This window comes from Cygnus olor, chromosome 3 (genome assembly GCF_009769625.2).
Source record: "Cygnus olor isolate bCygOlo1 chromosome 3, bCygOlo1.pri.v2, whole genome shotgun sequence".
In the NCBI taxonomy this organism is placed as follows: Eukaryota; Metazoa; Chordata; class Aves; order Anseriformes; family Anatidae; genus Cygnus; species Cygnus olor.
In genome coordinates this window covers 84,608,787-84,627,297 of record NC_049171.1, presented here as the reverse complement: position 1 = coordinate 84,627,297, position 18,511 = coordinate 84,608,787, and the positions used below count along the sequence as shown (strand labels likewise).

The following is an 18,511-nucleotide window of genomic DNA, read 5'->3' as shown; positions in this document are numbered from 1 at the left end:
CAACACAGGCTCTACACAGGACCACCCAAAAATCAGACCCTGTGTCTTAAGAGCATTGTCCAAACACTTCTTGAACTCCAACAGGCTCAGTGCCATGACCGCTGCCCGGGTGAGCCTGCCCAACCACCCTCTCAGTGAAGAATCTTTCCCTAACACCCAGCCTGACCCTCCTCTGTCCTGCTCCATGCCATTCCCTTGGGTCCTGTCGCTGTCCCCAGAGAGCAAAGCTCAGTGCCTGCCCTTCCACTCCCCTCGTAAGGGAGCTGCAGGCTGCCATGAGGCCTCCCCTCAGCCTGCTCTGGGCTGAACAAAACAAGGGACCTCAGCCACTCCTCATGTGTCTTGCTCTCCAGACCTTTCATCATCTTTGTTGCCCTTTTATGAGAACAGTTTTGTGATGTTGGATGTGCTTTGTTGTGTTGAAACTGGTGAAACTCAAAGTGCCTGACTTGTGTCAATTTAGAATGAAGCTTCGCTATAAAAAATTTCTTACAAAGAGGAAATTCCTAGGAAAAAAAAATATCAGAGAACTCCCCAAAGCTCATGTAGGCTATTGCTATAGTTAAATGTGCTCTCCAGTATTACTGCAGCAGTTGCATGAATCTGGCACTTCTGCAAAATACTTGGATTTTGCAACAGGGCATTTTCTGACAAAATATCAGTTGAATTTAGCCTACAGATTATCCTTAAAGTGTTTACTGTCAAACTCATTCTCTCCTTCCTATAGATGTTATTCGTCTCTGGCTTGTGTAAACCACAGCTGCTTTCTGGTATCATCTCCAAAACAGGTATTGTCTGGGTAAAACATATGATCAGGTACTTCTGCCATCCAACTGAAAACACTACTTTCATTAAAATCATACATTTTTGGTAATGTGATTTCTGTGATGCTAATGTGAATGCTATTGCACTCTTTTAAATTTATGGCATCTACAGAGCTGTTTTCAACTACATTTTGTGTGAGGGTTGAGGGAGATTTCCTGAAAGCAACGTGAATCATGCAGGAATTTTTGCTTGTCCTTTGCTTGGTGCTGTCATTGAGGCTTATGGACCATACCTAGAAGAGAAAACTCATATTTCTGGTGAGACTATGATTTCTGTGAAGCACAATTTGACATAACTATATTAGAATTGTATTATTTTCCTGAAAAAAAAAGCCTTGTACTTTTGGCATAATTCATAGAAAGCCCTACAGTATGCTTTAACACCAGCATGCATAACTTTTAAAGCATTAATGAAGGTTTCAGAGCACCAAAGATTTGTTGACATTGTTAATTTTTGAGATACGAAGTAAAATTTAGCAAATGGGTATATGATCTGAAACCAAAATAGACCATGTATTTTCTCTCTTTCTCTCTCTCTCTCTCTTTTTTTTTTTTTTTTTTTAAATTACATATTGATTTGAATTAATCTCTAGTTGTGGCCTACTGTGAAAACAACCCATGGAAGTCAGTTATGTTATATCATTCATCCCAATCTGCTTCCCCTAGAGTGGCAAATAACATAGTTTCATAGTGCGCTTTCAATGATTCCAAGAAAAACAGCTCATATTATTTGTCTACAGAAAATGGATAGTAGTGAATGCTTTTCTACGTATATTATTTTCCCACATGCATTGTTTTCCTACATGTATTTATAGATGCCCTACAAATATATTATTTCTCTCACTGTCCAGTCTTAAAAGTACTTTCTTTCTTCTAAATTTCATTACAGATATGTTGTATAGGAGCCAGAAACTGCACATGCTTTCAATATACAGAGAAGAGTACAATTCTGGGAAATACATGTTTGATGATGAGGTCTTCTTCTTCTGTCATAGCAAAACTATAACCTGATTGAGGGTTATTTCTTCATGAAACTATGGAAAGGGGAAAGACAGCCTTGTCTCATTTTCTTTTTTCAATGTAAACCAAACCAAAACAACAACAAAAACCAAAACCATAAAGTCTTAGCATTCTACAGAAGCTCTGTGTTTTTCTAGTGACATCTGTTTATGCAGCAGTTTTCCAGTAGACCTTCTTTCTGGAGTTTAATTGATTGAGCATACTCCTCTAGCATGAGGGTAGGGAGGAGGACCTGAAAGTGTTTGCTGTCAGTCTGGCATAATTATGTGTCACAATTATGTCTTAAGTACTGTAATGTTTTCATAGCAGTGTTTTGCTGTGATCTGATTCACCAAAGAAAGTAGGCAATGTAAACTCATCAGGGTCCTACCACCCCAGCCAGGAGCAGGAAGCTGGGGGCACCAGGGCAGCCCCAGCCCCAAGCACTGGGCACCTCCCTGGGCACAGGGACAGGCTGAGACTGGGACATGGGCCTGCAGGGCTAGGCCCAGCCTGGTGGGGCCCATGGCTGAGCAGGGCAGGGCTGTGGGAGGCTGGAGGCTAGCCCTGCTACAGCCTTACTAGGGCAGGAACTGAGCCCTGGTGAAGCTGACATGGGGTCCTGGGCAAGCTGGGGAGGCCTTTGGGGGGGACCTCCTGGTGTCCTCAGGGCCCTGACAGGCAGCATCTGCCACACTTAGAGTCTGCTCCTGGGAGACCTGTGGCTGCCTCAGGGCCTCCTGGTGTCTGTCAAGGTGAGGGCGGTACCATGAAGCCTCTGCTCCTCAGAACAGGTGCCTTTTTCTCCGCTCTGTGGGAGGCAGGAGTGGACGTGGAGCTTTTTATCTGACAGTACAAGTGTTCTGAGAACATGATCTCTAACAGGGCATGCAGAAAAGTGTACCAGCTGTGTCAGTTTCCATATTAAATTGTGGCCCTGACAAGTTCAGTGCTGGGTGCCTTCCGAGGTACCTTTCTGCCCTGACAGAGTTGCCTGCGTTTGAGGGCATAGGCAGGGCAGTCCCTGCTGCCACTTTCCCCTTACCCAGTGTGGCCCAGGTGGGTTGTTCACCACAGGAGGTACCCCTTCGACTTCAGTGCTGCAGGTGCCAAGAGGCAAAGCCCCATTGCACTGAGTGCACAAGGTAGGCTGCAGGGAATCTCTGTGGTAGTTTGGTCTCATCCCTTATTCTTCAGGATTTTCCCCTCCAGGTTTATAGTTAAGCTTTAAAAAGAGCTCTGGTGTTTTGGTGTTTTATAAATTTTGGCTGCTGAGGAGATTCCATCCCCTACTCTTTTTACGTTAGTTTAATTTTTACTGTATGATGAGCGTGCTCTGTAATGGCAGTTAACAGCTAGGCAGTAATCTGCATAAATGGAGAAAGGCAAATGCAGATTGAAAATGCACTAGAGAAGTACATTGGAGCTACCACCCAATTTCACAGCTTTACGCTGTCAAGACAGAGGACATGAAATAATACACAGCCCCTTAACTGGCATAACATTACCAACACTCTGCCTGCAGCTGTACTGCAGCATAGAACCGTCGACGTCTGCCACAGAGAAATGTAAAGACAGAAATCCAATTTCAATTGCGGATTTTATGCGTCTATTATTTTCTAAAGAAAATTGTTTGTTTGTTTTTCTTTTTAACTGTAACCTTTTGGATATAGTCAGAGTTGCTGAACAAAATTCCTTTGTATACCCAACTGCTGCTGGTGTGCTGTGTGGCCTTGGTGTTGCATTCAATTCCTCCATGATTCAGTTCTGCACTTCCATTCTTCACAGGCCTGTTATGACTAATTAACACTTCTACATTGTTTGTTCTTGAGCAAATAGAAATATAAAGCTACATATATTCAAGCAAATACTATTTCAGGTCTGCTGAACTCTGGTTTCAACTTGTAGTTACACAACTGAAATGCCAAAATGAGAAGCAAGAAAGAGAAGCTTTGTGAGAAACTGGAAGGAGGAAAGGTTCTTCAAAAGCATTACTTTTTCTTTTTTCTGCCTTACATAATGTAATATTGCATTATTTTACTTCCTGGATTTGAAGCATTATTAATTTTTGATTCCAGTTCTACTCAGAAAACGTTTAAGGAGTTTTTATTCCAATAATGAGAAGATGATGAGAGAAGAAGAAAAAAATACCCCTCCAAAATACTTGAAAACATAATTTGCGGGATTCTCTGGGTAAAGATTTCTGTGTGGGCTAAAAAAACCCAAAGTATTAATATTTTCCAACATTCATTGTTCCATTAATTGGTGCTATTTTAGGGCAGGGCAGTTTTCCAGAGGCTTCTTCAAGCTTGCCTTTTGATGGTAATTTACATTCAGCATCTCTGCTGCAATGCAACCACAATAATAAGCCACAGTATTTTCAGTTTTTAAGCCACCAAATGTATCTACAGACTCAGCAACTGTCACAATTTCAGTATTTGAGTGTGAATTTTTACTGCTTAGTTCATGATTGGTTCCTTGAGTTCAAAAATAGTAACAAAAGGAAAGGTTTGAGCTGATTCTGAGTGAATTTTGACAGATCCATGATTTACTTTTAGGCATTCCAAAAGTGAAGGCAGAATCTGCTTTTGGAGGGTAAATGATTTGCTGAATATTATTTACTGAGCTCTAATTAGGATAAACATTTTTTTTTTCATGGACTTAAGCCCATTAAATGTACAGGCTTAATTTAAATATGTAACAGTTTCATTTGTGAATAATTTTGAAACTGATAAATACCCATGGTCAGTTATTGTGCAGTTAGTTACTATGGATACTTGGTTTGCAAAATGTGTGGCTTTGTGGCTAAATTTCAGCCAAAGAGCGTGTATCATTAAATAACAACTCTTTTTTTAGACAAATACCCAGAGTGACATGACAGTATATTTGTAGTCATGCACACAAATCCAGAAAAGATTTTTGCAGAGAGAAGTCTGGGTAAATAGAAGTGAGCTTTATTTTGCAGTCATCTCTTTGTGTGTCTCCTTGGAGCAGATTTGTTGGTTTTGTATAAATAGGGCTTTTTTGAAAATATTGGCTTTACATAGAAATTCAATCTTTTTTTTTTTTTTGGACAAAATCATCTGTGCTTCCATCTCTCCACATGCCAGTACTAATGCAGCTCTCCTAAAACCCTTCAGCTTTCCTGCCCTTTGCTGTTGCTGCCCAGTCTCATGGGAGTATTATGGTATAAACAGATCATCTGTTAGATATCGAAACTGAGTTTGCTACGCTTGAGTTCGCACTTTAACATACTTCCTCTGTTAAAAGACTTCTGCATTCAGTTCATTAAATATTGCTGAATATTACTCAGTGATACGTTTTTCAATAAGCAGCGTGTACAAAAGCTGCCCTGCACAGTTTTTACTGTCACGTTCCCATCTCCTGCACAGGTCCTGGGGCTGAGTCTGACTCTTCTGGTTTGGGAATCCTCCCCATGGACAGATTCGTCATGAAAAGCGAGTGGCTGTTCAATAAAAAATAAGATTGATTAATATTACTTTTCTTAGAGTAATCTCATTGCAGGGTCTTTAGACACAATTTGTCATAACCAGAACCTCAATACTTAAGGAAAACAGATGCACCACTCCTGGGGCATGGGTTGCAGGGTGGTTCCTTTGCTAAAGTGGGCAAGACACAGCAGCAGTAATCCATGAACCACCTTTCTGAGGTTGGTGAGAAAGCTCAGGTGAAAACAAAACTCTAGAAGCGCTTCCAGAAGCAAGGCCTGTTTGTTGAACAAGAGCGAAGAGGGAAGAAGTAGTTCCCCAACTTCAAATATCTGACTAGTTTGTACAAAGTTAGGTGATGATATTAAATGAACTTTTTAGTTGCAGAACAGCAGATGAGAATCATTATTCACTCAAGGTACCAGCATTCATTTGTTCCCATGATATGGGAATTTGAAGCGCAATCTCCATGTGTAGGAGCTGACTGGGTGAGAAGTTCTCAGTGGACAGACCTCTGTATTTATGCAGTCTCCTTCACAAGGCAAGGCCTATGGTTTATGTACCCTCAGTTGTCTGGCAGTTATAAAGCATCCTTAGTGAGAGGCCGCTTTTGTGGATTGGTGAGCATGGCTTGGAGTAGGGGACCTTGAGAACTGCAGGTGGGTGAAGCTTCAGGCTTCAGCCCTGCAGGCACGTGCGGAGGCAGCGCTGCTTCTGGTTTTGTTGCCACGCTGGCATCTTTGAGAGCATGGGCCCGTAACGTGCCAGATCTGGCTTGCTGCTCAGAACTGCTGAGCAAATTAAGCTGTGTAGCAATTTTTAAACAAAACTCTACCTTTTCCTTTATTCTCTGTAGGCCTGTGTACTCGAAGACCTTTGAGCCATAGATGGTGGAAATTCAGTGCCACTGGCCTTGGCTGCCATTTTACGGGGTCCTTTCCTCCATGCTCCTTCTACAACCAAACTGTTAATAAACGCTTATTAAGAAACAAGTTATCTATTTGAACTTATTTTTTTGAATGCATTAGCTCCTGTAGTTTTTATTTCTATTGTATTTCTCTTAGATCAGTCATTTTATAGTTTTTGTGACCTTCCCTTTTCTGGTTTCTAATTTGTTTAAAATCACGGATATGTAACTGGAGGCTTGGCAATGTGATTTGGCGAAACACATTCAAAGTATGAATTTTCCCCTAAGGGATAAATTTCATATAGTTTTTAATATCTTATACAAACTGAACTGTTGATTTAAATGATCCAACAAATGATAATAGCTTAACAGACTTTTTGATATGGTGCTACCTTCACAGTGAGTAGAAAATGTTAAAAATGTAATAATGAAGTTTGAGAGAAGTTGGTGCTTCATTCATGGATAGGAGGACCCTCACCAGTATCTGTTTCAGCATCACAGAGGAAGTGATGCAACTGACTCTCAGTGGGAAGAGACTTGAACTCAATATGGAAAGACTCACAGATCATGATTCATGATCATGATTCAGACTTTCTAAATGTTTTGTGTTTCCATTAGGATGAGCTCAATTAAAAAAAAAAAAAAAAAAAAAAGGAAGAAAGTGGTCGAAGTGGAAGTGTTTGAAGGCTTGGTATTTATTTGAAATTCTTGTTCTGGGGTGAGCCAAAGGTGACAATTTTATAATTTCACACAGTTGATTTATATTTGAGGTGAACGGCCAAGAGTACCACAGCATGTAAAATACTAAGAAAATAAAAAAATAATTAAAAAACCCCTGTGTCTTAAACAGGAATTAATGGAACAAATTGCTATTTTCTGTCATCACATGAAAAAGAATGATTATTTCCACATTTTGGTGGGGAAAAATGTATGAATTTACTTTATTTGTTCTCATATGGCACTCATCACAAGAACTACCAGTCAGTGAAATCTTGCGTAGTGTCATTTGGTAATTTTTATTATAAATGCATGTTGTATCATGAATTTGTATCATGAATAGACTGTTAAGGTGAAAAGTCTGGGTTTTAGGAATTAATTTGCAGTTTTCCTTCATTCTATTATGAAAATATAATAATTTAAAGGTAAAATTTTCATGGGAAGTCAAATAATATGAGAGACAAGTCCTACATGAAAGGAAAATGTCCTCTGAAATAATAAGTCCTTAAATAATCATAGCCATAATATTGAATTTTAAAGGATTTAATTCATCAAGTAAGAAGATATTTTGGTATGTAGCTTTTTGGCATTATGCTGGTTTAAAGAAAACAGTATGAACATAAGGAGAAGCCAGCATCAAAATGCCAACTGTGAGGAGAAATGTAACAGTCGATTTGAATAATCTCATGCCTCGTGGCTCATATTTCTGATTCAGTTTTGCCCTTTCTTTAGTTTTGTCTTGTTTTTAAGAGAGTTTTGATGTATAAACTTAGATTTTTCTGTGGATGTGGAGGTGGGGAGCTCGCTCGGTTCCACTGGTACAGTATTGGCCAACAATTAGTATGTTCTTTCCTGTCACCCAGGTTTTGTCAGGTGTGGTAGAAATGCCAGCTACTCCTTCGTGCTTGCTGAAATCACAGTTCATCTAGCAGGTTTGCTTGTTTGAGGTGTATGTAAAGATCTGGTTTGCACAAAATAAGAGAAGCTCAGAGGAATGGGTATGTAAACTGTAGATAAAGATTTGCTGAGAGTGAATCTGCATATCATTAAAAAAGAGCATGAAGCACTAGGAGGGTGCTGTGTATCAGAGGGGTATTTTGTAAATCTGTAATTAGTTTTGTAGAGCCAAAACATCCATATTTCTTTCTTGAAATATGTAACACAACACCATTGTAATTTGCTCAGACTGTAGTGAATGTTGGGACTTTGAAATGTAAATATTGAGTCTGTTCTCAAAGTTTCTGAAATCATGAATCTGGATTATGAAAACAATTGAATTGGCTTAAAAATCACAAGATAAAGAGAATTAAATGAAAACATATTGGTATTCTAAAGAGAATTAAATGAAAACATACTGGTATTCATTTGCTTACTAGGGTTTACTACTGGTATTTATTTTGGTGGTCTGCATATAAGAGGGAGGATGATACAACTTTTCCTGTAAAGAAATGTTGATACTTGTTGGCAGGCAAAATTCTCACTTTCACATGAAAGATTACATGGCTGTAGCAGTCACTTTGTAAATGGCACTATATCATTTACATGCTGGGAAAACACAGACGTTTTTGAAAAATGCAAAGTTTCAATTCCCTTCACAGTATCTCAAGATAAGGGTGAAACAAAATTGCATGCTATTTTTTAAATACCCTCCAACTTTGGCTAGTCAGTTTATTTAATATCATCACATCTACTGTCTATTTAAAAAAACAACAACAACAACAACAACAACAAAACCCTTATTTTTCCTTATTAGATATGAACTTGAGGCATTAGTGGTAAAGAGCTTACATTAAGAATTAAGCAACCCAAAGTTTGCAGATGTTTAATGGCAAGAATTTGTTATGTCTGAAATGTACAGAATTTTAACCACAGGGAGTTGGATCACCCTATTTCAATGCTCACAGAAGTTCTCATTCTAGTTTGACTAGTGAACTTTCTTGCTATCTAATTATTGTTTTGTGTAACTCATTTGATGCCACTGAAGTTAGTGCTAATTTATATTAATGTAAGTACAAATTTTATGTTGCAGTCTAAACAAGAACAAATGAACAGTAAATTTTGTTTCAAGCCTATTTGTTTACAGTTATGTCCTTTACCAATTAATAATTGTTAAAATCATGTTTCTGAGAAGTTGCAAGGTTCTATTCCTGGCTGTTAGATTTAGTTCATCTCATACTGACACAGTTCTGTTCATCACAGAAATGGTCTTATAAGGTTTCTTTGCTAGTGAGTTTGTGGAAGGGCAAAGGTGAAGGAGTGAGGAGAAAATTCTTTCTTTGACATAAGTATTTCCTGTAGACAGCAATTACATACAGGTCTGTGAACTTTAGTTAGCTACCCACAAGCATTTGAACTGTGAGCTCAACATAATGTTTGTCTAACCTTCCTTTAATAATATATTTCAAAGACATCTGGTAGAGACATTTCGAAATTAAATACTTTTTTTTTCTTTAAGAGTGAAAGATCAAATAATGTAATTGTGAAGGTGGAAAGTCTTTCTTCAACATAGTTATTATTATTTACAATGCCTAATTTATATTTTTTTTTGCTTCAGGTACTCATGCATATCACATAGGGTAGCAGGTGAATTAGAATCCATGTTATTTTGTTGAATTACAGAAATATACTTTATATTCACAAATTACTTTCAGATATCTATCTCTCTTTTGTACTCTTCAGTACGCTTGCTTAGTATTCCAAACTTCCTGTCCTCTAGCTGATTTCCACTCATTTCCTTTCCTTTTCTGTTTATCATATATCAGAAACAGCAAGAAAGTCCTGCTGGGATGGTTTTCAACTTCCAATACGCTGTGGTACATAGCCTCCTTAAGGAAGGATACCAGGAGCGATGTGAAATCAGAAAAGGTTTTGTTGGCTGACATCTGCTGTGAGTGTGGATAAGAATCTTGGACATACAAAAGCCACGGGCCATCTGAAAGGAAAGCTTCCTGACACCTTCCATTTTCTGGTCGGCCCTCTGCCCCTCACGAGTAGAAATGTTTCCTACCGGTTGATTGCTTAGTTATAAACTCCATAAACAAAATCTCATAGAAAATGGCAATTACATAAGGGCTAATAAACTGTTTCCACTTCTTCCTCTAAAACAGGCTTTTAATATCTAATGAGGACCATTTGTTTCTTTAAATTAGATAGATTTGAGGTCTATATTTACATACAAAGAGCCAGAAATATGAACATGAGGAATCAGTGGAGATTGAATCAGAGGTAGAAAGGGATCTTCAGAGGTCATTTCATTACATGCTGCTTAAAGCTGGGCCAACACTGAATTCAGAGCGGGTTGATTACAGCTTTGACCAGTTAGGTCCTGAAAACTGCTGATATCCCAATATACCTAAAATCCTTAGAATTTCTGATATAATTTATGCTAGCTAAAAGTCTTACAGTAAATTTCTAGCTCAGCCTGCATTCTTGAGAATTGTGGAACTGGTTATACGTTCCAAGTGGCATCTCTCTGCCTGGAAGAGGAAACACAGATCATTTTCTCTTCAATTTACAGTCTGTATACTATAAGAGAGTTTGTTAAGTAGGAAACATGGCTTTTTACGTCTGCAAGCTATGATTCTAGCTGTGCTATTAAAAGTTACTCTATATGTAACTATTTTGCAATTCTTTTGTCAGCTCATTGCTTGATGTCACATTAGCTAGGCATTCTCTTAACTTGTTTTATGAGCTTATTTTGGACTAAGTCATATTTTCTTTAATCTGACTGCTACTCTAATGAAAGCATGGCTTAATGCTACTTTCAAGTGTTGTCTTTCTTCCTAACAAGTAATAGCATATAGTAATGATAAAGAAAATCTGTATAATGGTTACTACTAATTTGGTATGGTAAAACACTATTTCAAAGGAAGATCTGTTCTGTTCAGATATGGGTAGAATGGTATATTAGAAGTTATTGTCTCTTCTACTGAAGCAGTGGTGCTTCTAAGGAGTCCTGATGGATTGGACAGTGACATTCCCCCTGCTAGTTTCTGGGGCACTGACTCTGTGAGGTGCTGCAAGCCTTGTTCACCCAAAATACAGCCACGGTTCTTCCTGGTGGGGGAAAATAATAATAATAATAATAAAAAAAAAAAAAAGAAGTTATCTTCTACCAGTACTTTCATTCAAAAGGTACAAGTGGCTCCAAATGAAATATGAAAGGGCGGTTCCTCAGTAGCCTTCGCTGTGTACCAAGTATCCAGGCTTTTCTGAATGGAGCAGGTTGTAGCATCAGAGTCCCTTCAAGCAAAATCCCCCACCTTAGCCAACAAATGGGACCTGCAGCTCTGGGTTGCTCTGGTTCAGATCCGGGGTGCAGATCCTGCAAATGCACCCTGAAGGTTCAAAGGAGTAGACCAGGATTATTTATTTTTTTCCTGACTCACTCTGTCACTTCCCAATATGGTCAAATATAGCCCACAATGTTAGCAAATTGTCTTCAGTAATGTTAGATGTCATTGACTGTCTGTGTTTTATTATCACGTAGAATTGTCCAAGAATGTCAGACTAGCATTATGGGAATGAGAAAACTAGTGGCATCAGCGTGAAAGCTATCCTCACAGTAACTAGAAGCGTATGCACTGTGTTGAGACTAAACATATCCAATGTTATGGAATTCCAAAAATTAAATTATTTAAATTGTTTCCTGATTAGAGCAATGTTTGAAATAGCCCAGCAAAATAGAGTTGTAGGAAAAAAAAAAATCTGGCTGGAAACCCTTATGGAGGTGATTTTCTAGAGATACTATGGGTTCACATGTCCTATGAAAATCCATGAACTCTTTGAGTAGAGAGCACTTGAGTTATGCAGGCCTTAAAATTACTGTTTTGGCTTTAATTTGTTCTATGCATCACATCTTTACCTTAAACATAATACTATATTTTGTCCCTAAAACGAAATGGAGTTTGACTTACATTTTCTGCCTTTCTGTATCCTGCTATTTTCTGATACAGTCATATTCGTGCTTCTGTGCCAGCACACACTCATATTGAGTGCAATCAGTCCTCCCTTTCAGTGAGGTCGATGTCTAGAACTGGGGTCTGATTTAACCACCTCCTCAATGCCTGGATTTCTTAAATCCACCTCCAATAGGCAGTCACCCTTTTTTACCAAAAAACATCTGGTTAAGGCCATCAGCTGGCTTGTCTAGTATTTCAAGATTACCTACATAGTGAGCTTTTTGTTTCAGTTTTACTTTGTCCTGTTAAACTTCTAATTGCCACCTGGTTTTAATCTATTTGATCGATATCATCTGGCACTCTACTCTTTTTTGCTGGCCACAGCCAGCTCTAGCCTGTCTGATGCAGAACACCTCCTAGGGGACAGTAGCATCAGTCATTGTGTATGATGATCCTGTTCATATGTTTTCTATGGAAGAAAGAAGTAAAGGTGAGTTTAAAAGCATTTTGTAGGCATGTGCTAATAAATTGCTAACAAACTTAGAAACGAACGAAAGTATTTTCTTTAGGAAATTCTACGCTGGCATTTTGTGAGCAGCTCGTGTAATTTTCAAATTACTGTTTTGTGTGTAATTGAAACTACCTGATCTCAGCAGATGTTTGTTTTGCTAGCTGTCAGGAAGGAAAAACGTTCTCCATGTTTGCTATTGTCTTATTTACTGATTTCTAAAAATCTTTAGTGGGGAGAAAGGGCTTAGACCACTGACAGACAAAAGAGTATGTCTAGCCCCCTGATTTTTAAAAGTGGTAATGTCACCCAGTTTGAATGATAGGAAAAAGTTAAAAAGTAAATGATATGTAAATAACTTAAATTCTTTTTTTGTTTTGTTTTGGTCGAAACCAAATGATTTTACAAAATAATAATAATACTTTTTTATGAAACTGTGTGTTAAAAGAAAAGTAGTAGTAGTTCATCTGGTGGGAAAGCATGTAAGAAAAATGGAAGTAACTGGCAGTTACATGAGTATTCTTTTGGACCTAGATGTCCAAACTTTACAAAAGTGTGAGATTTCGTCTGGTTAATATAAACCAAAGCATATTGTAGTTAGCCCTGCTTGCAGGGATCATGGATGTGTACATGTTTATGATGTCACGAGTTGTTTCCATGCATTTTTCACCCTAATAAAAACAACAAAAAAATCATGTTCAGTTCTAAAACTCCCCAGTCATCTCTGTTTCAGGATGTAACTCAAGTAGCAAAGTGAGACTAGAAATGGTTGAAAAACCACATGCTGCTTATGAAAAAAAAAAAAAAAAGAAAACTTTTGGAGTTTTGCTCAAAAAATGCTTTTTAAGTTTCTCAATTAATTTAGCATTCTTTACAGAAAAAAAATCAAAATCAAACTTTAAAAATATGGTTGGTTTTGTTTTTTTTTTAAACATTTTTAAGGAATTAAAATATTTGGTTTATACCATCACAGTTTGGAAGAGAGTTCTGAATTTGTTTTTCTTCTCATTTTGAATTTTCCTCCTCTTCAAGTTTTTGTGCTTTCAGAAATTTCCTTTTAGAGACAATTTTAAAGAAATTGTATGAAAAGCACTTTCCCCAGGCTTTATCTTCCCTCCCACTTTTTTTTTTTCTCCCCAGTAGAAAATATATTGCTAGGCAATAAGTGAAAACTGAAAAAGGAAGGAGGAAGTAGATGCAAAAATCCACCAAGCCAAGTGACCAAATCCAAAGACTTTTGGTCAATGAACCTTAAGAGAGAAATACACTTGAAGGTCTTGCTTAACAAACACCTCCAGAAGGAGCAACAATTATATGGCAATTGTAAGAATAAGGTCAGCAAAGCCCGAAACATTTGGGCTAGGTTTCATCTTGCCTAACTTAGGCTGTCTAGCAGTTATGAGTCTGGTATGAGGAAATCATCTGGGTACTGGAGATGACATACTCATTTATTTCACCGCATTTTTAGCTCAACATTAGTTCATTAATGTCTTGTTTTGCCTATGCCATTTTCACACCAGGAACCATAGCTGAATCTCACCCTTATTTTTCATATTTAGTCCCACATTTAGTTTTTGAATAACCCATTGCAAAGCAGATAAGCAGAAAGACAAGACAAATACCAAGTCACTTAACCACTCCCAGATGCCCATCAAGTTTGATCTCATCCGAGAAGCAAGTGGTTTTACTTTGAACAGGTGGGCATGCAGTGGCTGCAGGAATCAAGTTAATAACTCCGCCCCATTTCACAGGAGTGGAGTTACCAGTAGGAAAATAAGGAAGAAGAGAAGGATGTCATGCCCCTACTCTACTCCAATTAATAATGCCAGCTGCTGCATGCATACTGTAATATGGTCCATTAGTGGCTTTGCAGTTCCTTCTGTCCAGTTCTGCTCCAGAAATAAATGTGTTTAAGTTCTGTTCCAAAAAGCAGTAATAATAGTATTTGCAGAGCTAGGTAAAAGCTAGAATTTCTCCAAAGGCAACGTGAGGTTTGCTGACTGTTGGCAGAATAGTTTGTAAAAAGATAGGACAGGGAACACAAATTTTTTAATGGGAGTTCTACGGAACTTCAGGATACTTCATTTTACATAAAAAGTGCAATGTTTTTGCATGTTTCAGGCTTTAGCTATTCATGTCTTGAGTTAGTAACTACATCTTACACACACACTTAAAAAAAAAAAAGTGCCCATAGCAAACATAACATTTGTCCTAGTAATGACGGCTTTGAAATTCTTGGTGATCAAATATATTTAGCTACATAGATAAATATTTTCATTTGAAGGATTGGAGAAGTATGTGTGGGGATAAGAAGATAGGAGGTAATTTGCCATGACCTATTTTCATTCCATTCCAATCAAAATTGCACCACTTAGCTGAGTACTAAAAAGGGATGCCTGAAGCACACTTGCATTAAATCATCTGTTAATGTCAGGCCAAATTTATCTGGTCTACTGGCTGGTAGGTGGTAACACCCATCTGCCAGGGATACTGGAGTTCTGCACGGTCATAAGAAACTTTTATGTGCTAGGATTGCAAAAAGTGGCCTGAAATTCTGACAGTTGATAGGAAGAAAGATCTCCAATGATGAAAAAAGTAAGAGAACATTTGGAAATACACATCTTTGCTGTAAGTAGCTCTGAAGCAATAGTCTCTAATTCAGCCAAAACCTTAATGATTTGGCACACGAGATAAAAAGGATGTATTGTTCTTAAAGAAAAATGAAACGATTGCAAATTCAGTCCTGGTGTGAAAGAAATGTAACTCCTATGAATGCCATGGTATTGCAGCAGAATTTGACTTCTGAGCATGTATCACAAACCATTAAGTACTTGTCCTATTTCCATAGTCTGAAAATCTAAATAAGATAAACCTTTCCCCAAACCATTCTAACATGTTTTGATTTCAGTCTAGAACAAAACACAGAAGAATCTTTTTCTTGGTTTATTTCAATTCTTTTAATGCTTCCTTCCTCTACTGTTGATTCTGTGGCTCCTTTGGAAGCAGATAGGTAGGTCCTGAGTACAGTACAGCAGAGAATTGGATTCAAAGCTCCTGATTTAGTAAACCATATAAGTATGTACACACGCCAGAAATACGTGCCTTGTGGCGGGGCTTCTTTCAGCACAGAGCTCTGGTAGCAGACACCTTCCCACCTTATCCCATCTCCTCTTACCCTCTGCATTGGACACAGCTGAGGTTTCAGAACAGGAGGAGCTCTGCCTACCTGGGTCTTTTTGGGGCCATGGGCTCTGGCCACAAGCAGCTGTATGAAGGATGCTCAAAACAGGATCTTGACAGGTCTGTCCCTGCCGTGGCATACCATGCGTTTGCACTTGAGCACTGTTGCAGTGTTTAGCACTGTTGCCCTAGCGCTCCATGTGCCAAATGAAGTCATTAGCAGATTTGAGATCTGTCAACCATCTGTGCCTTGTATCTGTTCATCCTCAAATGGGAAGGAGATATCAGTACAGACCTACAATGGGGGAGGTGGTGCTAGGATGTCTCTGGGGCACGTCTTGGTCATTTGAATTAGTCTGTCCCTTGCATAGCATTTACTGCCCACCCCTTCCACCTGGCTAATATCTGAGTCTCTTGAGAAGCTTGTTTACAACATGAGAACAAGTTCCAACATCTTTTGTTAAATATTTGCTAGTGATCAGGAATATCCAGCCAGTTTTCCTGTGAGTGGGAAACTTAATAATCCATTAACTTGGGTTTTTTTGCATCTTTAATTTACATTACATTGCGTTCATAAATTAGGAGGAAAAGTTCTGGCTTTCTTCCTGCTGGTGGGTTAGAATACGCCAGCTGTGACACACCATTTACAGAGATGGCTGGTGTCATTCTAGATCAAAGCTGAAAATGATATTGGCCTTATTGGTGCAATGTGTCTGTTCTTAATCCTTCTTTGAGGGTTTCTTGTGCACATTACAAGAACTACCTCACAGTGCTGCAGTAACGTACAGGGACACGTGGAGGCAAAATGATTGATTATTAGTCCTGGTATTTGTAACTTGATTTGTGCAGCAATCTTTAACCACTAATAATTTGTTTTCTTCCCTTGCCTCCCCTATGCAAATTTTCCATTGCCTTAGTGTCTGAAATCCCAAATCTGGAATGTCCTGCTATCGGATCTAAGTCTGCTTTATTTAACCCAAATGCAAATCTGTAGTGTAAAGTGATATGAACGAGGTCTGAACTGGGGCCACAGTCACCCACAATCAGTAGGAGGGCTTTGGATTAGGATAGGCAAAACTGAATGCAAATCCAAGGCAGTATGTTGCCAAACTGAATCCTTCATACCCTGTCAAATGCAAACACCAGAATTAATCTTCATGGCTCTCCACTGGACTGCGGGTCTGGCACAGGCAGAGATTGCTTAGACAGTACCTCCAGATGTCCTGGGAGCAGAAACCTCCTTACGAGGTAAATTGCAGAGCTCTCATATGCTATTTGGAGAGGAAATAAAACATAACAGATTGCAGCAGTTTTTGTTTGCTGATGAAATATGGGTGAGAACAGTGGTCAGTCAGTAAAGCTGTTTTACCCTCCGTGTGTTTACCAGGCTGGGAAGGATTATGTCGTCTTCTTGGGTTAACTTACGGGGTACAGGATACCTCTCTAAAACACATGCAGTCTCTCAAAGAGCAAATGTTTTTATTTAAATCAATCAGGATATGTTGTAATATTGTTTGTTGCTTGAAATAGTGATTCTTTTTAAATAAACTTGCAGGATTTATCGTCACAGTGCAAACTCAAACACTGAGGATTGATGCTTTAAATTGTTGGTGAATTGTATTGCCAATCAATCTGTGATGATAAGCCTTGAGAGCTTTGGGATATTCTTAAAAAAGTTTTGCATTGTGGAGACTTGAAAAGCCTGTGAATCTCCTGTGAGAATTTTCCCTCCGTTCTCATGCTGGGAAATGTGTTATTTCAGAGATTGTAGAAATGGCAAGGAATTTGACTTTGCAACTTTGGAGTTCCGAAGTATGTGGACATTTTTCCTTATTTGTAGGTCTAGCAAACTCTGTGAGTACTCTGTTCAGTCTCCATATGTAGATATGCATTTATAGTGCTATGGGCATTGGACAGAGAAGAGTTTTTAGAGGAATCAGAAGGGACAAGTTGAACTGCAGCATAAATTAAATAACCAAGATAGATGATTCTACAGGAGTTAAGATGACAAAGACCATACCTCTGTAAGGAAGAAACTCTATTCTGAAGCAGCATATTGCCCCGCATTGTTTGTTCTTCCTTATTTTAAAATCTGGGTTCACAGAGAATCAGAACCTCAAAGGTCATTGTATCGGGAATAAGATGGTTCAGTTAAAGCAGAAAAAAGGCAAAGTGATGATGAAACCTGAAAGCAACACCATGACAGAAGAAAGGCATTGTTTGCTTTGTTTTGTTTTCCATAGAAATGGGGTTAGTTAACTTCCAGTCACAGCAGGTTTTGATCCATAACCAATTTCCTCACTTTGTCTTGAGACAGGCAGTGTACCTGTGGTCTTCTCAGCAGTACTGGATGCATGCTCCAGTTTTAGCTAGTAACTGAGCTACACATAAAAGTCAGCAAATCCTAGGAAGCTAGGAAAATGGATTTTTCTTCAGGTTTTGTGTGAAAGAATTTCCTTCTTCCTTTTTTTCTTGTGAGGTGTGGTCTACAACATTAGCTTCTATGGTGGCTGTTGGATTGAAATCCCAATACTGACCTTGGCAGGACTCACCTTTAACTTTGAGAGATTGGAAACTTCTTAAAAGTTTTGTGAACAGAAATGATGTAGGGGATATTCAGATTTTTAGAAATTTCATAAGAAATCTGAAAGAAAACCAACATCCCCACCCCCAGGTGCCAGACTGTGGAGTTTTCATCTTTGATTCCTGTTACCAGCTGCAAACTATCAGTGCAGGATTGTCATTGTCAGAATTTCATACACCATAAACGATGAGATACTACTTCCCACCACCACCACCTTGCTTCCTCTGTCTGCATTTGCTGAGGACAGAGAACAACCACAACAAAGGGTGGTATCTGTAATACACTCTGTATGAGCACTAATGGCTAATTCTTGTTTCCATACCTGAGCTTAACAGTGGGGAAGGATTGTCTGCAAGGAAGCTAAACAAACCCCAGAGCACTTGAAACTTCTTATGCCTCTGGTTGGGCTGTGACTAAAGTTATGTAGCCCAAAATTCATAGA

General features: G+C 38.6%; 1 protein-coding gene and 1 long non-coding RNA gene across 9 annotated transcripts in view; one reads left to right on the top strand and one right to left on the bottom strand.

Annotated features, from left to right (window-relative positions):
* The window catches only part of SMYD3 (SET and MYND domain containing 3), a 384,781-nt gene that overhangs the window by 275,701 nt on the left and 90,569 nt on the right, over positions 1–18,511 (top strand). The window contains exon 1 of one of the 8 annotated variants that reach the window (XM_040551208.1): positions 12,169–12,287. The exons of the other annotated variants lie outside the window; for them this stretch is intronic. Within the exon in view, the coding sequence (XP_040407142.1) occupies positions 12,243–12,287 (45 nt within the window). The 5' untranslated portion in view covers positions 12,169–12,242. Of the gene's footprint in view, positions 1–12,168; positions 12,288–18,511 lie in introns of those variants that run through there. 8 annotated transcript variants of the gene reach the window in all.
* Positions 4,758–11,599, bottom strand: LOC121067107. The gene is made up of 3 exons (XR_005818094.1): positions 11,018–11,599; positions 6,108–6,236; positions 4,758–5,289 (listed from the first exon to the last, which is right to left on the bottom strand). It is a non-coding gene; the product is annotated as an uncharacterized LOC121067107 (long non-coding RNA).